General features: G+C 44.2%; 1 protein-coding gene across 2 annotated transcripts; it reads left to right on the top strand.

Moving 5' to 3' along the window:
- Positions 1–758: 758 nt before the first annotated feature.
- Positions 759–21,944, top strand: AQP4 (aquaporin 4). 2 transcript variants are annotated; one of them, XM_063130658.1, is made up of 5 exons: positions 759–916; positions 8,326–8,740; positions 14,467–14,631; positions 17,352–17,432; positions 19,920–21,944. In XM_063130658.1, exons 1-5 carry the CDS (start codon positions 885–887, stop codon positions 20,196–20,198), a joined length of 972 nt encoding a protein of 323 aa, XP_062986728.1. In that variant the 5' UTR covers positions 759–884; the 3' UTR covers positions 20,199–21,944. The 2 variants fall into 2 exon arrangements, with proteins under 2 accessions (XP_062986728.1, XP_062986729.1); XM_063130659.1 differs by lacking the exon at positions 759–916 and adding an exon at positions 1,656–1,757.
- Positions 21,945–22,149: the final 205 nt, after the last annotated feature.

Here is a 22,149-nt window from a genome sequence, read left to right as displayed (position 1 = left end):
CATGAAAATGGCAGGAAGGAAGGAGGCAGCCAGAGGACCCGATAGGAGGGAAGGAGGGAAATCGGCCAATCACTTTGTCCTGCCCTCAAAGTTAGGTCCACATGTCAAAATGTGATTTAACTCCCCCAAGGACACATAACTCTAATGCAGTGCAAACTCAGAAGTTGATCCCAAAGTTGTGGTAAATCGCAACTACTAATATGTGCATTATTGCGTTAAAAACTGGGCACTGCAGCAAATGGGCGGCTGCATCATGTGTCCTGAAACATGAATCTGCGCATTTACGTTGGGGTAAAGAAGCCCTATAGACAAGCCCCAAGACTGTGGAGTAGAAATACCTAGCAGTTCTGTTGCTATTAGAAAACTCTGCCGTGTCCGGGACAAGCTCTTGTGGGTTTGCATAACCTCCAACCCATGCTGGAGAGTCGCGATTATCTTGACCACGAATGTAACCTGTCAACCTGCTCTCTCTGTGACCATAAACTGTATTATATATTCAGTTTGGTTACAATTCTGTGAGATGCTCCATCTGTGGTGCAATTTAAGGTCTGAGTTTTCTACTTGCTCCTTGAGAAGATTGTAAAAAGTTGATGTGATTAACTCTACGAGTAACCCCCGAGAAAGAAAAAGAAATGTTGCGCTTCTAGAGGCGGTTCCGACATACCTCCAGCCGATCAGGTAAGGGAAAGTTATGTGGAGTTCAAATATAACTTCGCGACCTGCCATCTGGTCGCGGCGAATCTCCCCAGCCCCTCCACTCCGAGGGACTCCATCCCCAGACGAGTCGCAGGAGCGGTAATCCGACTCCCTCGCGCTTTCGGGCTTCGCCACCCCGCCTCCCTCGCCGAGCTCCGACTCTCTGCTGCGCGCAAACCCGGGAAGGAATGAGCGACGCGGCAGCATCCAGAGGCTGCGGGTGAGTCCAGTCGGTGTCGCTTTAGGGCGCGCCGGCAGCGTTTGCTTCACGTGGGGCTGGAGGAAAGGCCCGGCGGCGGAGGAGGAAGAGGAGGTGGAGGAGGGAGGGTGGGCAGGCTGGAGGGCAGGCCTCGGGCGCCTAGGGCCGGCGGGGGGCACCGCGTTCGCAAGCACGCTTCGAGCAATGAGCAACGTTGGCTGCCTGCCTGCCTGCCTGCCTGCCGCCGCCCCGTCCAGGCCCCCCGCCCGCGCTACCTTTCTTTACAAACGGCTCGGATAGGGACGGCCCTCGGGCAGAAATGGCACGAGGCGCCGGGTGGGGGGAAGCGGTTCAATAAAGGGCGTGGCGGGCGATGGAGCGAACGGGGCTCTTCCCAAGTTGCCGGGGGGGGGGGGGCGAGCGGGAGTTCCCCGCCCTCCCAGAACTTTTTAGGATCGCTAAAGGAAAATCAAGGTCCGGGCAGGGGAGGACTTATCTGGCCTCTGCTGCTGCTCGGGGAGCCACGTCGAGCAGGCGTAGGCGCTGCTGCTGCTGCCGCGGCCCGATTGCCCTTCGTCGCCGCGCCGCGGTCCCGGGCAGGGAGGGGGCGGGGCCAGGCAGACCCTGCTCCACCGTCGCGGCTTTTCTGGCCGCTGCGGCCGCCGATTCCACAGCCCGGGCTGAGCCCACGCTCCCTCCTTCACTCCCCCCCCTGACCACCACCACGCGGCTCTGGCACGATCCATCCCCTCCCGCCGCCTTCTCCCGTACAGCCCCGAAGAGCAGCAAATGACCAGCGCCTTTGAAGCCGTCTGCTTGCCTGGAGCGGCTGGATTGGCACCCTTTGCTTTCCCATCCAATTGTAAGTTGTGGCGTTATTAGTATTGTTAACAACTTTCCCACCTCCTCAACCCATCGTCTTTCAGGCTGCATGTCTGGTTTGTTTCGATCTCTAGTCCGCAACTAGTTGTTGCAGCATTCATTCACACACAAGCGAAAGTTTCGTGAGAAAGCCGCGCTCTCGTGTCTCCGGCGTTTGCAACGGCCGCGCTCGCTGGCCGGCGCGCATGTAACTGGGCGAGTTGGAAACGTGAAACCAAGACGCGGTGTGTTTGCTAAAGGTCAAGGGCAGCCCCCGTCTTTTTCACCTATTTGGACGGCAGCCTGAAAAGATATACCTTTGCAAGCAGTTTGCTCTGGGTCACGTAAATATAGAGCTCGCTGGGCCAGGGCGCAAGAGGGGCCGGGGAAGCGGGCGCCCTACGATGCCCCCGGCCTCGTTTTCCCAAGCTGGCTTTCTTTCAGGAGCCCTCAAGGCGCGATCCCTGCAGAGACGGAAAAGTCGCCAAGCGCCCCAAACCCTGCTTCCAGCCCGAGCTCAGACCCTTGTAAGCAGCCAGCCCCGTCTTCCTCGGCATTTGCTGACCTTTCGAAACCCCGGGCGCTTTGCACAAGAAAAGAAAGAAGGGATTCCATTCCCCGTGCGTGCAAAGATAATATTTTCCTTGTTCTCTTGTGCCCCTCCCGCCCTCCGCGGCGCCCTCCGTCACGAACTGGCGCTCAGCTAAACACCCGCCCGCGCCGTCTGCAAAACGACTCGCTCAGAACTGGCAGCGAGGCGCCGCGGCTGCTGCTGCTGCTGCTGCCGCCGCCACTCGCTCGCTGGGCTCCTGGTTAGGGATGGACGCTCCTCTCCTGGGAAGGACGGACCTGCGGAGGGTGCCAGGTCTCTAGGATTGCACCTGGCACGCGATGGGCATTGCTTGGAGGAGAGCTCCGTTAAGGTAGGACAAAAGAAGGGTCCCGATGAGCCTTCAGCCGCCACCGCCGCCCTGGGTACGAATCCGTTCTGGGTTTCAGGCAGAAGCACCTTGGAGAGTTCCATTAAAGTTCTGGCTGGCTTTGAGGGAAACCCAGGGCGGATTTACTTGCCCCAGTGGCGTCAGAGCTACCAGCCGCTCCTGGGTAGGAAAGCCAGGTTCAAGTCCCTGCTTAGGTCTAAAATTCCTGAGTGCTGCCCAATTTTGTCACAGGGTTGTTTGGATAAAGCACTGTTCTGCTTGGACACAGTGTAATACAGCCACAAATTTGGGAAAGAGTGAACCCTTGAAGATTTGGCTTCAAGGCACGAACATCACTGGAATGGGTTATCCAAGTGCTGCTTATGTATCTATTTATTTTGGTGATTTTAAAGCCCACTTTTAGGGGTGCACTGCCCTCACAAAGTGGCTTGCAAGGCTCTGAAACAGGAGGGGGAAACTTTTCTTCTTCTTTTTTTTGCCAGAGAGATGTTCTGGGCAAGTACAATGGGCTGCATATCCTCTCTGGGCCACTTGGCAGCCGTGGGCAAGGCCACATCCAAAGCAGGACAGGGGCCACTCACTGCTGGCCTGCAGCCCCAACATGATTGCCCAGAGCCCATTCACTCACAGGCGACTCCTCCCCCACTGCAATGAGGCTTTTTAAAAGCTTCTTTTGGTGCCAATAGAGGCTTTTACAAAGCGTGGGATTAGTCCTTACCTCCCCAGTGACCCTCCCCAAATGTCCCTATGTTGCGATGAGGCGTTTAAAAAGTCTCCACTGGCACCAATTGAGGCATTTTAAAACCCTCATTGTTGCATGGGAGGGGCAATCTTTGGCGGGTGGGGTGCAGCTTTAAAGAGGGGGGAGTTAGATCATCTTTCCCCAGCTGCAAACCTTCCTCTCAAAAATGCCCACGCGCTCTGCCTTGAGGCTTTTAAAAGCCTCCATTGGCACCGATGGAGGCTTTTTAAAAGCCTCATTGCAGCGTGAAAGGGAGGAAGGGGGAATCCCGTATCTCCAATCTCTGAAAAGAGATAAAACAGAATAGAAGCTGGCAGGCCAGACGGAGCCCTGCCATCAGCCATATGCTGCATCAGGCTGGAGGTGACTCATCCCTGCTTTAAAACATTCACAATTTCAAAAACAAAAATCCAGCAGCGGCTAAAGTTTGAGTTTTGCCACCGCCACCAGCCTGGAATAAGTGTGTCTTCAGAGGGTTTTTAGAAATAAGCAGTGACAAAGTCATGTAGATTTCCCTGGGAAGGGAATTCAAAAGGTGTGTGGGGCCACTGCTAAGGAAGCCCTGTCCCTAGGACCCACCATTGGCAAGACAGAGAGCAGGGTTTCCAGTGCTGAATGTATTGCTTGGGTGGGCTCATACAAGTATTGGCCGTCCTCCAGATAATGTGATCCCAACCCATCTAGGGCTTTCCAGACCAAAACCAACAACTTGAACTAGGCCTAGAAATTAATAGCAAGCCAATGTTACTGCTACAGAAAAGGTGTTCTATGACCTGAGTATCTAACTCCCACAGCATTCTAGCTGCTACATTCTACCCTAGCTGCAGTTTCCAGACTGTCTTCATATTGCCTCCACTGAAGCATCAACTAATGATGGCAACATCATATAAAGCCACTTTTTTTTCTTGCAGCCTGAGCATTAATTATACCCACCCAAAGCTGCCCTTCCAATGATGCTCAAAAACTCACCATTTCTGAAATCTCATTAACCAACAGTGAGACCAATAGCTGTTCATGTTGCACTTTGGAATAATACTTGCAGCGGATTCTTGAACTATCCAACCTTTGAATTCCAGGACAGTTTTTGTTGACCAAATTTTGGTCTCTTTATCTGTAAATGCTGACAAGGAAAGTATATCAGCCAATCACAGTCTGTATTTACAGTGCGTAATAATAACCGTTAAGCACAGAGAATTGTGACATCATAGCCCAATGGCAAAAATTTGAACCAAACTGATGCCAGTTTTGGTAAATGGGTAAAATCAAACCTTTTCCAACACAACCTTTAAGATTTAAAGATTGCTTAAATTAATGGATTGGATTGAAGTCAGCAGGGCAGCTTGTTGGTCACCAGTTAAGGCTGTCAAAGAGGGAATAACATCAAAGTAGAATTGAATTGCCCACCTAATCCCAGACAATTTCCTGCAGAAGTATTTGTGGAGTTTATAAAATTCTAGTATTTCAGGTTTTCCACTACTATAGCCATCATTTAAAACAAACTATTGGCTATGTTTGGTGAAAGCATTATGTAGAACCAGCATGGTGTAGTGGTGAAAGTGTTGGTCTAGGATGCAGGAGATCCAGGTTCTAATTCCTGGGTGAATTTGAGCCAATTACTTACTTTCAGCCTGGCCTACTTCACAGGGTTGTTGTGAGGTTAAAATGGAGAGGAGGGCTTGAACTCCCTGGAGGAAAAAAGGCAGGGTATAAGTACAACTCACTGTGGTGGGTTGTTTGGTTTGTAACTTATAGCCCTACAACTCTCAACTTGCCCACCCCTGATGAAGAACAAGCTTCCCAAACTGGTACCCTCAACAACTTGGCATAATATCCAAACCTCATCAATGGGAGCACAAGCAGAGGTCCATGGGGCGCAACAGACACCTTGAGGGTAGCTTAGACAGGCAGGTAGCCTTAGGGTGGCTTTGCAGGACCTTGGATAGTTCTAGACGGGCAACTTGCTCTACTGAGGTGTGGAGCTCAAATGAGGCCTTTGAGACTGATCTCCTCTGGCAGGCCTACCCTGTTGAATTTTAAGATGCCTGGCTGTTATTTTAATAATGTATTTTGTATTTAATGTTGTTCCACGCCTTGATCCAAAGGGAGAGGCAAGTAAGAAATGTATCGTTGTTGTTGTTATAGTATAATTGTTGTTGTTATATAATATTATTATTATAATAATATTATAATTGTTGTAGTTGCTGTTGTTGTTATTATTATATTCTATTATTATTATTATTATTATATTATTATATTATATTATTCTGTGTTTTAGAATTTTAAATTTTGTATACTCGTTTTTAATTTTAGAATTTCTGTAAACCGCCCAGAGAGCCCTGGCTATGGGGGTGGTATATAAGTGAAATAAATAAATAAATTATTATTATTATTATTATTATTATTATTATTATTATTATTATTATTATTATTATCCCTCTTGATCCAGATTCACCTTTCTAAGCTCTACGCCTTCTTGAGGAGTGGAGAGCCTTAAAAGGAATATTTCTCTGGCCTGGAGCCTACTACTCTATCACTGCTGTGTCATATCATGCCTTTTCATTGCTTGCACTGGCAAGCTGGGACGGGGGAGTGTGAGACCCCTGGTGTAAAGGGGGTGGGTGGGAATTGTTCAAGGGAATCTGGCTCAAGAGGTGCAGTCTCTGGAGAAGGTCCCAGTTTAGTGAGATTCAAAGGGCAACTTGCTTCTGGCTGACAAGCTCTTGCTCAGCCTTGGTATTGGGCCTGGGTCACGACTGGTCTTCCTGATCCAGCTGACCTTCCTCTGTGTCACCAGCTTGGCCTGCATAATTTACACTACCATTGTATACATTTAGAGACCAGCTGAAGATCTTTAATCTGTTGCTTCATTATTAAGTTTAATGCTGGCTCCTCATTATTTTCAATATTTTCAATGTGTTTAACGTTTAATATTCTATTACCTTGTTACTTTTGTTACTTTGTTGTTGTTGTTTCGTTTTATGATTACAAATGCCCCCAAGAGCATTTGCCAGTTTATTTATTTATTATTGCATTTGTATCCCACCTTTTTTCCTCCAAGGAACCCAAGGAGACATACATAATCCTCCTCCTCTCCATTTTATCCTCACAACAACCCCCCTGTGAGATAGGCTGGGCTGAGAGTCTGTGACTGGCCCAAAGTCATCCAGTGGGTTTCCATGGCAGAGTGGGGACTAGAACCCAGATCTCTCGACTCCCAGTCTGACACTTTAGCCACTACACCACCCTGGCTCTCAGTTGGGTGGCATATAAATATAATATAAATATCAGCTGCCAGGGATCTTGCAAATTGATCTTAGGGAGTGATAGTATTTTCAGATGTGGTTAAATGAAGTATAAAAGGGCTCACCCCTTTGGCAGCTGAAGGTCTAGGTTGGCTCCTTGGGGTTGTGCACAGGCTGTTGAGCCAGAGATTCAAGACTTGCTCCCCTGAAAATCTAGTATTTCTGCTGTGTGGTGCATTTGGAAAAAGTGCTGGGCTGGGGTGGGGGTGGGGGTGGGGGTGGGGGTGGGGGTGGGGGACACAGGTTCTAATTACTACTGAGGCTAGCTTTGGATGTTACAGAGGAGGAGTTGGGAAGGGGGAAGAGGAAGAGTTCATGACTCCTGCTTCCTATGTATCTTCCATAGTAGGAACTTGCACATCATCCACATTTGGGAAATGAGGTTACCGCTCAGTCCTATTAGGGATATGAGGTTGCCACATTAGGGATATTGGACCGTTCAGTCCTATTGGAAGAACTAGAGTGGTGCACTTGGGTGGACAACTTGGCATGATGATGTCCAAACCCCATCAGTAATGGACACCTCCTCACCAAGGGAAGATGTAATATGTTTCTAGTTATCTCCTTCCGCAAAAAAATACCCCAGGAGGATAAAAGGTATTCACCTTACATGAGCACACACACCCTTCACCTGAAAAGGGTAGGGTGTCTAAGCAAGACTTCTTTCATGATGCCTATACTTTTCTTGGGTGCCTGTTGCAAAGAGAGAAAGTGATGCTGTTGGAAAGTGATGCTCAGGCATTTGCTGAGGCCTTGGACCTTACCATTGTTTAAAGGCAAACAAGTTATCCCCTCTTCTCATTCCTGAATGCAGCTTCTGGGTAGGACATATGATGTGTTCATAGTTTGGACATTCTGGGATCACAGAGGGCAGGACCAGGTTGGAAAAGCTCACTACTTGCTTCTCCCATGGCAATGACCTCATCCATGGATGGGAAGGTGAGGAATAGCAGTGGAGAAATAGGAAGTGCATGTGGTGAAGGGCAGTGAGGAAAGGTCTGGTCCTCTAGACCTTCCTACACCCCCATTCAAACTTGATGAGCTCTTAGCTGGTCTTTAATAATAGAAGAGGATGTGTGTCAGTCTGTCTGTCTGCACCATAGTAGACTCTTGAAACTCAGCATGCATACAAAGGGGACCTCAGGGCTATGCAACTCAGGGCTATTTTTTAAAAACAATACTTTAATTTATTTTAAATCATGTAAATGTGCCCATGTGGTTGAAGCCTGCAGTAACATCTTCAGCCACTTAGGGGCAGACTACCCTAACCAGCCCTTCATCTTGAATTCAGGGATAATTCAGGGATAAGCTGAAGGACAGTCATATGCCTGCCCCCTCTCCACTGCTGTGGAGCACTGCCCCTCAGGCGAATGGAGTGGACGGGCTCCTCCCTCAGGGGAATATAGGGATGTCAGACACCATGCCTACGGGTGACAGAGGGCATAGCTTCACTCCATCACAATGTGTCAGATCCAGATGGATAAATCTAGCCTGTTGTTGTTACCATTACTCTGCAGGCATCATTTAGAGGAAATCTGAAGACTACAGGACCATCTTCTGATATTGCTTTGTTTTCCTTTTCAGTAAGTGTGGACGCCTGTGTAAGTGCGAGGCCATCATGGTGGCATTTAAAGGCATCTGGACCCAGCCATTCTGGAAAGCTGTTTCAGCAGAATTTTTGGCAATGCTCATTTTTGTCTTCCTCAGCCTTGGCTCTGCGACCAACTGGGGCGGAACTGAAAATCCTCATCCTGTAGACATGGTCCTTATTTCTCTCTGCTTTGGACTCAGCATTGCAACGATGGTGCAGTGCATTGGACACATCAGTGGTGGCCATATTAACCCTGCGGTGACTGTTGCAATGGTCTGCACTCGGAAGATCAGCCTTGCGAAGTCAGTTTTCTATGTTGCAGCCCAGTGCCTGGGTGCCATCGCAGGGGCAGGAATTCTCTACCTTGTCACCCCCCAGACTGTGGTAGGGGGCTTAGGAGTTACCCAGGTAGGGTAGGGGTCTTGGGAGTTACATATTCTTAGGGAACATAATAAATCAGAACCTAAACCAGTTTGTTTAAATCAGGAAGTGTCTGATTTAAATCCAGGGAACTCCCTGTTGTTTTCTGGGGTCTGGCTTCACGGCACCAGCTTGGCACCACCTCCCTCCTCAACCCCACACTTTCCCTCTCCCAGGTAATCCTGACACTGAGGAGGGAGCACGGTTTGGGGGCAGCCATCTGGGTTCCGGAGCAGCTCCTGCCCTTTTCCTGGTAGAAGGCGACCAATCACCAATCGCCTTCCACCAGGCTCCGCCCCCGAGTTGGCCCCTGATTTGCCACGGAGTGATGTTATATGTTGACGTTGTTCCCTTTGAAAAAGTCAGGGTAAATCCCCAACTTTTTCAAATCGGAGCATCTAACTGACAGGGCACAGATCCGCAGCCACCACGGGGCTTTCCCCACATGTAGACAGGCCCTTGGTGTTTGTTTACCTATATATGATAGGGTGAATGGATAATATAGATTAGTTGTGCATTGGGTGTGGTTATGCATTAGGAAGGGTTGAAGAGTGATAAAAGGGGAGACATCTTTAGAGAGGACTGAAAGGATGGAATTGTGGGGACAGTCTAATTCATCTTTGTGACTGGGAAAATGTGACAGTTAATTAACCCCAAAGAAAATGTTATGCCTTTTTTTCTAATGAAGTTTAAAACCTGTTCTTACTTCAGTCAGTTTGCAACGCAAATGATTGTTTTTTGCCAGTGCAGTTTTACATTTGAATACGTTTACACTGGGGAAATATGTCCATTTGCATTACAAATTACTCAAATTTATATGCTTCTACATAAGAATTTAAAACGCATGTATGAAAACCATCACATGTTGGTATAGATTTGTGAGAAAACACCAGGTGACATGAATTGAAAGACTAAGGCTGCAGTCGTATACCAGCTTACCTGGGAGTGGATCTTATTGAAATCAATGGGACTTGCTTCCAAATAGATGTGCTTAAGATTGCGTTGTTAGGCTGCAGTCCTAAAGCGACATAACTGGGAGTAAGTCTCAATGAATTCAGTGGGTCTTACTTCTGAGCAGATAGGCATAGAATTGCACTGCAACATAGTTTAAATTTGCATTAGCATCGCTATTTGTATGAACAAAAAAATAGTATAGTTCAGGGTTAAATAATATGCACACTGATATTTTGAGAGGGTGCCTTGAAATTTGGAATGGCAATTTCTCATGCAATTCGCATGACTATTTTTTAATGCAAAGGTGATCTTTGGCTAGCCACCTTGAGGTGGAAACCCACATGTTACCTATTTCTATGAATGATCTTCACATACACTTAAGAAACTTTTTTAAAAAAAGAAATCCTGGTAGGCAGGCTGCCACGTGCATCATGAACCCATTCATAAGAACAGGCTCCATGAGGATCACCAATATGAACCGACTGCTGAAAACCACATATTTCACAAATCACATATACAAAACAGCAGCTTGTATCAGTCCTTATTGAATAGTAGGTGGCATTTATTCTTTAATTCAAAATAAGAAAGTGATTTTATATGACTGCCATTGATTGATCCTACTGGAAGTTTTTGCATTATACTCAGCAATTGTTCTTTAATAGCTATCTTCTTTTTAAAGTACTTTTGAAAATGATTTGATATCAGATAAAACATTTAGGCATGAAATGTGATTTTAAGAAGAACCCGTGAGAGTGCCAAAAATCTATGTCATTGTGGTAGTGACTGAACAGTCCATACATTTAAGATGGCACATTTCTTTAAAATAGACTGTGCCTTAGATTCCAGCTTTGTTCTCTGTTAATAAGGAAATCCATCAGTTAGCCATGCTGTAGGGCATTAAAATGCACTTGAGCTGCACGCTGCCTATTTTAATTGAAATTGAAATTAATTGAGTTAGAGCTAATTAATGGATTTATAATAGAACACTAAATTACAGTCCTCCTAAGGAAAAAAAAAGTCAGGCATGTCCTAAGAATATTATATGAAAATCCCATCAAAAAACAAGAGCTCTCCTCTTGTATTATATATGTACCCAACAGATTCAGATTGGGCTGCTATATATGACAGTGACTAAAATCTCAACACTAAGGCTTGCTACACTAGTGCAGAATTGCTTAGGATAAAACATGGAAACTGCTATGCCCAGCGCCAGCTGCAGGTTTTTTATTTTAGTTATTATTATATTTATATCCTGCCTTTTTTCCTCCAAGGAACCCAAGGCATACACAATCCCCCCGCTCTCCATTTTATCTTCACAACATCAACCCTGTGAGGTAGGGTGGGCTGAGAGTCTGTGACTGCCTCAAAATCACCCAGTGGGTTCCCATGGCCGAGTGGGGATTAGAACCCAGACCTCCTGACTCCCAGTCCAACACTTTAGCCACTACACCACACTGATTTTTTGGAGGAACATGGGTAAGGAACCCCCAATGGACTCCCTCTGTTAGTGGTTCTACCTTCTCACCACCACTGTCATCAGCTGCTCTTGCTTCCTGTCCTCTTTCTCATCATTCCTACCACAGAATCAGTGAACAGTAGAGTTGGATGGGGCCTACAAGGCCATCTAGTCCAACCTCCACTTGACAGAGAGCCAGTGAGCAAGCAGGCAATGGCATCTGCTGCTCCTCCTTCTCTCCAGCACCACCATTGTCTGGGCCAGAGTGAAAGGCAGGTGAACAAGCAGGTTGCAATAGTGAGGAGGAGCAACTCCACAGGATTCTTTGCAGTGGCCCTGTTGGGAAGGGGGCCCTCAGCAGGTAGCAGATCATGCCTACCCAGGATGCTGGCCATGGCTATGCCAAGTCCATTTTTAAAACTTGGCTGTCGCACTACTGTTCCTGCTACATGGTGTTAACATCACTAAGAGTCAAATTATGTTACATTAATTGTATAGCATGAGGCTGAAGATAATCTTTTTTTTTTTACTCCAGAGTAAGTATGAATGACCCCAATTCAAATCGGGAACACTGTGCACTGGGGAAAGAATTAAATCTCCCTCCACCATCAAGTTTTCTTTACCACAGTATATTGTGAGGGGGAGGGGGTGTTCAGGAAAGACCTGGTGAGCAGGGGAAGGTTTAATCCTAAACCCTCAGCTTCATGCTATGCAATTAATACAACATATAGTTTGACCCTGAGCCATTCAAGATAGCCTCACAGGGAACTTAAATAGTATAATATTGTTGGTACTAGTGCAATCATATTATAAAAGTGACAAGACATTAAAAAAAATGAGGTCAGAGGCAAAGTTTTCTCATCATAGCAACCCCTTGGGCCTGCTCAGATATAAACAAACATAGCATTCCAGTTATCCTCAGGGCTGTAGGTGCGTGGAGGAATTTATGGATGACTGATTGTGTCCCCTTATGTATTTTTTTGTAAGCACAAGTCAAGTGAATTGCTGTTGGGAAGCAGAAGCTCTATCCAGGACATCCCTCCTCCCCTGTTCAAGGTCCCTGGGAACGATTGGTTCATTCTGCATGGAGTAATCTGTAAATACCTGGACCGTCCCTTTGATGAAAGTTACCGTTTTTTAGAACTTTGGCTTCCTCAGCAACCCTGTCCCTTTTGGAATATGGTCATTCGGATTGCCACAGATGCTACATTAGCCAGTTACAAGTAATTCTCCATGACTGCAATCCACCAAATTAAACAGCCTCCTTTCATTTCAGTATGGCTTTTGTGTCATCACTATTATTATTATTATTACTATTACTATTATTATTTACATTTATATACCTCCCCATAGCCGAAGCTCTCTGGGCGGCTTACAAAGATTTCTACTCAAATCATTGTAATGAATTACAGTTATCCAGCATTGTCTGCTGGGTTATTAGTTATCAAATTAACTACATTTTTTTTACCCTGTCTTTTTATAAGAGATGCCCAAGGTGGCTGACAATGCAGTTAAAACATTAAAAAAAGAAGAAGAAGCAATTAACTCAATACAAATAGACTGTGCATAAGATAAAAGATGGCAGATAAGGTATCAGAAGCCATTTCAGGCAGGATGTTAAAAACAATGATGTCCCAGGTCACGTGATTAAAGAAAGTCATCAAAGAGGGGGCAAAATAGCTTCCCTATGGAGGGGATTCCAAACCCTTGACACAGCCATTGAGAAGTTCCATTGGGCCTGTTCAGATGACACTTCAGGGACTGCGGTTAGCAAAACTGTGGTTCTCTGGTGTTCGTACTAACTACAAGCCGTGTTGTTGCACACAACACTTTAAGCCATGGTTAGAGCTGCTAACCCTGCTGCTGATGGTCCAACTGCTGCTAAGCCCGAGTGAGCAGGGCTTAGCAAAACGCATCGCACAAGACACCTTAAACCCTGCTGCTTAATCAAAAGCCTTAACCAGCAGGGTTTAAGGTGTCTTCTGAACAGGCCCATTGTCTCTTTTGCCCCTGCCAAATATAATTCAGATGATGGTGGGATGTCAAGGAGAGTCACTCCAGCACATTTTAAAGAATAGGCTGGCTAATATAGGAGACGACTTCTGTAAGTACCCTAGTCCTAAGCTGTTTAGAAATCAAAATGAATATTTTTGAATGGACCTTGCAAATGGACTGGAAGCCCATGAAATGTATCACTTAGGAAGTGATAGGAATGTAGAAAGCTGCCCAACACTGAGTCAGACCACTGGTCCATCTAGTATTATTGATACTGGCTGGCAGCAGCTCTCCAGGTTTAGAGGCAGGATTTTTCTAGCCCTGTCTGGAGATGCTGGGAATTGAACTCAGGATCTTCTGCATGCAAAGCATTGTGCTTTACCACTGAGCCAGGAGTCATATGTTCCTGATAACTGGCTCTGGTCAATAGCTTGGCCATGGCATTCTAGTCCGATGGAAGTTTCTGGACCATTTTCCAAGGCAACCTCATGTAGAGCACATGGCAAATAAACTAAACACGATGGGACTATGTGCACGTCACTGTGGCTAGATCTGCTCTCACCAGGAATGGACGTAGCTGGCTCATCCGTGTAAGCTGGGCAGGGCAGCAGGATTCTGTCCACAGCCACAATCCTGCAACTTAGACATTTGGATGCAACACTTGTTGCAGGAAGATGCCCAGACTGTGAACCTGAATTCTCAAAGACAGCACTATCCCCTGAACTTCTCTTTCCAGAATGACAGTTCTAGTAGCCAGAAGCATCCTGTCTTTCCTTGCTTAAGATTCAGTTTGTTTGCTCCCATCCATTCCATTACAGAACTCAGGTACTGATTTAGGACTTCATCCTCCTCCCTAAAATCTGATGGAAAAGAGAGACAGAGTTGGATGTCATCCACATATTGATGACATCACACTCCACATCCCTGGGAAATCTCTCCCAAGGGCTTCATGTAGGTAGTATGTGGCATGGGAGAGGAGGTTCAAAATGGAAGTCTCTGGGACCCAATAGCCCAATAGCCAACAGGTTTAATGGGATTCCTTTAGCACCACCTTTTGGAAACACTTATCTAGGAAGTACTAGAACAGGCACAAAACAGTGCCTCCTAATAGTTTCCTGGCCAGAAGGGGCTGTTATTTCAAAGGCTTTAAATCAATTTACTCTTCTCCCCTTTTATTCTCAAGTTCGCCACTGACTCATTTGGTTTAAAACTGCTTTAATCAGTGAGGAGGAAATGGTATTTTCATACGCAAGATGAGATCACACTTTATTTACGCTGCCTGGATGTCTGGTGTGTTTCCTTTTTCTAGGTACATGCAGAGCTTTCCGCTGGCCACGGACTACTGGTGGAGTTGATAATTACATTCCAGCTGGTTTTTACGATTTTTGCCAGCTGTGATTCTAAACGAAGTGATGTCACTGGTTCAGTGGCATTGGCAATTGGATTGTCGGTTGCAATAGGACACTTATTTGCTGTAAGTTGCCAACTACTTCCATAAGCTTCATCAGATTGCTTGTTGTAAATTGCATGTAGTTGCAATGCTCTAGGTTGCTCATTACTGATCTTACTATACACAGCCATTTTGAGTAGATATTTGAGTAGTTATTTGAAGAAGGTTGTATGTGCCAAGTATCTTTGGACTCACTTGGTCCAAATCAAAACTCCCTGCTTTGACATTGTTTCATTTGTGAAATAGGAAGATTCCTATCTTATAGGGTTGCTGTATAGAGAAGTGGCAACAACTAAGTTTCCTGCACCAAACATGTAAATGGTCCAGACTTGTATGTCTGATGAAAACTGGCTCAAACAGGGTCCCTAGATATGTCCGCATGCATGTTTTTAATACACAGTTGTATGATATCCACAATGTACATGTTGGCTATGGTATAAAACCAGGCCACAGCTAGACCTAAGGTTTATCCTGGGATCATCCAGGGTTTGCCCCTGCCTGAGCACTGGATCCCCTGTGTGTCACCTAGATGAACAGGTTTGACCCCTGGATGATCCAGGGATAAACCTTAGGTCTAGCTATGGCCCCAATGTTTCCTGTTACAAGTGCAACAGGTGCAGCTGTCCTGAGATATCTTTTGTGAAGTTCTTTAAATCCATCAAAAAGCATTACATAAATACAAAAAAGTATTACTATTAGAAATTAATAGTCCATGACAATAGCCATGGGCTCACTCATTGGGTTGGATCCCCTTCCACTGCAAGGAGTCAATTGCCCCTTGACCACACTTACATTAGAAAGGGGCAACATGATCAGCTTGGAGAATTCCCTGTTCCCTCTGAGCTCAGCTGCAATTCTCACAGTAGTTGTTGGGGAAATTAATTTCCCCTCATCAATATAATGGGTCAAATCCAATGGGGCACTTATAACACCACCAACTCCCTTACGCTCTACCAATTCCATTCCACAATAATCCCTCACTGCTTGCACAACAGTGGTTCAGCATTTCCGAGGCAAACTGAAATGAGTGGAGCGGCTTATTTATGGAAGGAGGGACATTGGCAGGGCTTGCATCAGGGGATTGCACCAACCTCCCTCCTTCCAGAAATGAGCAGGCTTTTCCTAGGAAGCGCTAAACCTCCCTTGTATAAGCAGTGGCTCCTATTTGTGCAACGGAATTGGCAGAACCCACCACTTGCAGAAGGGAATCAGCAAGGTGAAAAGGAATCAGTGCGGGCATAAATGCCCCATTAGATTCTACCCATTGTTCCCTGTTGTAATGCAAAGTATTTTTAGTGGTGGCTAGGTCTTGAATGATTAGTTAAGCTTTCCAAAAGACCTGCTCCTGGTGGAGATGAACTATGAGAACTGGTTGGTCCATATGGATCAACACAGCTGCCTGAACGTTTGGGCTCTCCTTGGGGCATGGCTATGATGATTGTCCTGATGAGCACCTTCAGTTCAAAATTCACCACTGCGTGACTGGCTACTCTGCACTGCTGGCACTGATTTTGCTGCACTCCCAACGGCCACAGCATCCTGGCCTAAATGCAGTTCAAAGGGGGCAGGTTCTTCTCACCAGGCTAGATGGTTCAGTGGTGGTTCCTTCATCCAGAGGAGACTGGCAGCAGCAAAAGGGAAATGCTGGAGAGGGCGATTGTAGTACGTCCTCCTTCCCAGGCCTCCAGATATGCTTCCAGATGAGTTTTTTGTTGTACGATCACTATGCCTCATTCACAAAATTGTATAAGGGGTACAGACATAGTCGTCTGCCATTCCTGTGTTTTTCCACCACTTCGTTCCATGCATTTTTTTTAACTAGAAAAAAGGTCCAGTAAGGAAAGGAAAAAGATGGAACGTTTTTGATTTTTAGCACTAGGAACCCTTCATCTGAAAGCACCCCAAGTTTTACTGTGCTGGCCTTACTGCTTTATGTCTGAGTACTACAAAAAACATACTGAGCTTGACCATCCTGAACAGTAAAAAATGGATCACACTATATTGATCAGTGACACCACCACCTACCTCTTTGACCTATACCATGTGGTATGAAGAATCCAGAGGGAATGTTCGCAGTCCTAGAAAGGCTCGGCTTGCTGTCTCTGTTTCTGCTTCTGTTTCATGCTCACCTCCCACTGATTAGCATAAGCCTTTAGGAAAGAAAATTGCTTTCAGCAATTGGAAGTCCTTGGGCCAAATCTGGCCACTGGAAGATGCTTTCTGGTCTCCTTAAGTACTGGCATAGACACAAAAATTAAAAAATGACAAAGTTCCATCTGTGGCAGGAAAACCTGCATAAGAGGGATTTGGAGCAGAGCCAGGAACAAGTTGGCTCCACCAAAGGGACAATAAACCATGTGGCTGATAAATTTATTTATTTATTTATTTATTTATTACATTTTTATACCGCCCAATAGCCGAAGCTCTCTGGGCGGTTCACAAAAATTAAAACCACAGTAAAACACCCAACAGTTTAAAACACAATTACGAAATACAGTATAAAAAGCGCAACCAGGATAAAACCACACAGCAAAGTTGATATAGGATTAAAATACAGAGTTAAAACAGTAAAATTTAAATTTAAGTTAAAATTAAGTGTTAAAATACTGAGTGAATAAAAAGGTCTTCAGCTGGCGACGAAAGCAGTATAGTGTAGGCGCCAAGCGGACCTCCAAGCGGACATAAATGGTTATGTAGTGATGATTACTTGTCTTCCTTTTAAACGTTTGTGTTTTTTACTGCAGATCAGCTACACAGGTGCCAGCATGAACCCTGCTAGGTCATTTGGACCTGCGGTTATCATGGGGAAATGGGAACATCACTGGGTAAGTGATTTTTTTTGTGTGTGTGTTACTTATTTTTGAAGAGCACATAACAACTGATTTTTATTTTTTATTTTTTTTAAAAAAAAAATTACATTAAAAATGTCTGGGAATGATAAAACTGTTACAAGCTTTTCTGAATATATCCCTTCTATTCTTTTTAAAGTTGCTAGGTCAAGCTTATATTTGTAGTCCCAAATGGATCAAAGTAATACATAAACTGTTTTGAGGCTTTTGTTCTGAACTGAAACAGAATCAATACAGTGAAAACTTGCACTACACAGGATGTTCCCACAAATAACACTTCCATGGACAGGCAGCACCCTGTTTCATAAGTGGAAAGGGAAACAGACAAAATGGCGGGCTCCCACTCCTTGTGCACTGCCCTTCCCGCGGCCTTTTCCACTGCCACCGGTGGAGATCTTTTTTTCCTTTGGCTGCCTCCACCAAACCATCTTTAAAACTCTTTGGGTCTCAAGTAGCTACTTAAGTAGTTTGTGGTTGACTAATAGACATGGGGTGGGTGTAACCCAAAGAAAAGAGATCACAAGGTTTCAAACAATGAACTTTAAATTTTTACTAAAGAAAAATGTTAATAGGAAAAAATGAATTTGCGCATTCAACACACCAAAAACCATATGAGCAATACTGTAATAAAACAACCAGGGGTAAACACGTCCAGCTAACATAACCACACTATTTCCCTATTTCACCCAGGTCCCTTATGCAATCAATACCTTACTGACATCTTATAGCACACTCTCATCCAGGTCTCTGGTTCCAGCAGCTGTAACTCTTTCATTCTTCTAGGACTCTGGCCTTCTTTCTTGCCTTCCTTCTCCCCCTCCCTCCCCCCTCTCTCTCTGTGTATTTCTTGGATTCTTCCTTAAGATTTTATATCTTAAAATTAGTTTTTCCCTCCCCAATTCCAACCAATCACAAGGGTAGTTTCTTTTTCATTTCTGCAAACTAAGCTTCTTTTTCCTAAGCTCTTCCTTTTACTTTCTGTTGAACCTGCTGCAAACCTTTGGCTTTTTGAGTAAACATCCTGACTCCTATAATATATATAACTACAGTATCAGAGGCAGTAAGCCTATATACACCAGTTGCTGAGGAACATGGGTGGGAGGGAGCTGTTGCTCCTATGTCCTGCTGGTGGATTCCTGGTTGGCCATTGCGAGAACAGAGTGCTGGACTTGATGGACCCTTGGTCTGATCCAGCATGGCTCTTCTTATGTTCTTAAACTTTTGATCTCTAACAGCCTTTTGGCTGAAACTGACCAGCATACACACACACACACACACACACATACATTTAACCCCATAATATTTTAAAACCAAACTAAATACAAAAATGGAGGACAGTTCTGTACCTCCACAGTCACTTATCTCAGATGCAGCAACTAACTGAACCAATCAGTTAGATTTCAGGGGCTTCTGTGAGAAGGCAATCCCAGACCTTGAAGGTGCTTCTTACCTATGTGAGTTATTTGGGCTTTCTTTGAATTGCCCATCAGTTTCCATTTTCAGTAAGGTTTTAGGGGTTATAATAGGGCACATTAAGAAACTACTGAGACAATTGGCATTTATCATGCCAGCCTGTTTGACTTCATGTATGTCTGCTCATTGACAGAATCAGATTTTTTTCCAGTTTTCCAAATTTGCGAAAATCCACACTTGCGAAAATCCACACTTGCAAAAACGCACAAGTCCCTCCAAAATGGGCGTTGTCATGCTTTAGCCTATAGGGGAAATGTGCACTTTCAGCTGGTGTTTTTTATTTCATATATTTTTGTATGACTAAATTTGCATAAAATTACAGGAATGGGTTGCACAAAAGTAACTTTAGTTGCTGCACAACCAGTTGCGCAAGCATAACGGTCAGCCACTTGTGCAACAGAAAGTTTCAGCCGAGCTCCTCTAGCGCTATTTGAGTTTGCAGAATGATACCATTGGAAGTGCTTTGCTGATGTGTCTTATATACATGCAAGTACAGTTAAATCAGCTAGGTTGTTCAGCTTTATATTTGCTGCAACGCATGAGTGCAACATTGACAGAAGCATCAACTATGCTATTCCAGGTTGGTTTGCTAGTTATTAATTACATTTCTAAACCACCCGTTAACTGATGCTCTCTGGGCTTGTCATAAGACAAAGCATAAAACCATAAATACAACAACCTATTAAAACATCATATAAAAATATAAGTTTAAAACAGAATAAAACCCAAACTAAAAAGAAGATAAAAACCAGCAGCAGTGCAAAGATCTAAAATGTGCCAGCACAATTTTTAAAACTGGAGGATTAAAAAGCCTGGGAAAATAAAAAAGGACATCATTAGGCATCAAAAACACCACAATATAGATGCCAGGCGAGCCTCTCTGGGGAGAGCATTCGGCATAATGTGCAAAATAACCCTTAAGAATCCGCAGTTTCTTTGAAACATTGGCTTATGCTTTGTTGTATGTTTCTTTCCCCTCATCTTTTACAGATATATTGGGTAGGACCAATAATAGGAGCAGTTCTTGCAGGTTGCCTTTATGAATATATCTATTGTCCTGATGCTGAGCTCAAGCACCGCTTCAAAGATGCCTTTACTAAAACAAGCCAGCAGTCCAAAGGGAAATACATAGAGGTGGAAGACACCAGGAGCCAGGTGGAAACTGACGATTTGCTCCTGAAACCTGGAATGGTCCATGTCCTTGACCTTGAGAGGGGTGAAGATAAGAAGGGAAGAGATCCAACCAATGAGGTGCTATCATCTGTATGACTAGCAAGGAGCACTGAAAGCAGAGAACAGTCTACTAGCATGCCCACAGATAGCCTTCCACCCATAAAAGAAACAGATTTGTTGTAAATTAGGCACCTACATTACCTTAAAATTGTAGAAAGATGGCAGCAATGAATTAGATGTTTAATCAGAGCATGCTCCCATTCTCTTGAAATGGTAGCAGTTAAACTATGTTGGGGAATCCTGATAGATTATTCCAAATTCATAAATGTCCTTTTGGGGGTGGCCACAGGGGGTCTTACTCCCTCTGCATCCCGAGCAAATTTTGGAAGAGACATTGATTTTAATGCAGGCAGTTATGAGTAGGAAATAGCAATCTTTAACAATCTGATTGACAGATGAAACTTATCTGAAGTTGCCTGTAGACACAGGAAGAAGTGTCTATCAGATTGTTCTTCTGACACTTAATTGGCTGTTGTCAATCCTGATTAGAATTTTAATGACAAAGTATGTGGCAGGCTCAGTAACAGCAGGGCCAACATGCAGGACCCAGCAAAACCTTTCAAACCATTGGCTTTCCCCCCCTTTTTCTTTATTCTAATATATCCTTTTCCCCCTTCCACGCAACATTTGGTAAAACTGTAATATAAAAAAAAAACAGAAGTTGACATTTGCCATTTGATATCTACACACTTTCATTTTTTCCAAATGCCCTCTCTTTATTACTAACAATCTTGAAATTGAAGGAAGTTATATCCACAAAATAATGCTAAAAACAGGCATCATTTTGTCATCCAACCATGAACAAGTTCTCACAAGGTCCAGCTGTCTACAACACGCTATGCCTAGAACTACAGAAGATATACAGTGAACAAGATAGATCCACATTTTACTCCCATCTTGTCCTGGGTGCAATCCAGCCAAAGTTAAGCACATTGAAATTCAATTAATTTTAATATGAGGCATTTATGCACATGCTTAACTCTCCCATTGAAATGAATGGGACTTGAAAGAGGCTAACTTTGGATGGATCATGTCCAGTAAAAGTATGTAGGTATAAAAAAAGATGAAGGCTGTTCTGTTTTCAGTGCACTTATTCAAACAAACAATGTTACTGTGCCAATTTTATATAACTGAAATATTAAAATTACTTATCCATTTTTCTCACAATGTGATTTTTTAAATTTGTAACAATTGGGCTTTTATTAATTATTTAAAATACTACTGGAAAATACTTTGGTAACTGATGTTTTGCTTTTGAATACTCTGTTGATAACAAGAATTGCTTTAGAGCTGCTTCAAATACATTTCCTATATAAAAAGCATTTTGTGAAGGAAAAATAATGGAAACTGCATTCAGCTTGCAACGTTGTGTGACATTTTATTGCTGAATTGTGAGTCTGCCATTTGTAAGCTTCAAGTGATTTTGGTTTAAAAAGGAGTAACGTTTACACTTTATGATTGTAGCCAGAACTGAATTTTGCTATGGCTGAGGTTCTCTGTACAGATCTCATCACTTCTCATTAAGGGTTTATTAATGAAATGTGACAAATATACAGAACTACTCTGAGAACACCTATAGGAAATGGTGTGATAACTAGGGTTATTTTACTGGTGCTGAATATTTCTAAGTAGGAAAACACACATTATGTCATGCCTAACAGCCAAAATATGATGGAGAACACATTTTATTCGCAACAGAAGTGATAGTTATGTGACAAAACTGTGAAGCAGCTTCAAAATAAACTGTACAAAGAGGAAATAAGTAAGATTACAGCAAAATGAAGACATTGCCAGGTCTTCCAAAGGGAGAACTCGGGAAGAAATGTAGCAACAATATACTGTGTATTTGTTAGTATGAAAGCGGTGCATGTGTCAGTGGGCCCCAACAGTTGTCAGTGCACTTCAATACCACTATAAAGTAGTAGTGTGGACCCTGCCTCTTATATACTGCTTTCATACCACTTCCATAGTGCTATATCCTGCTTGG

This window comes from Elgaria multicarinata, chromosome 7 (genome assembly GCF_023053635.1).
Source record: "Elgaria multicarinata webbii isolate HBS135686 ecotype San Diego chromosome 7, rElgMul1.1.pri, whole genome shotgun sequence".
Classification (NCBI taxonomy): domain Eukaryota; kingdom Metazoa; phylum Chordata; class Lepidosauria; order Squamata; family Anguidae; genus Elgaria; species Elgaria multicarinata.
This window is presented reverse-complemented; position numbering and strand designations above follow the sequence as displayed.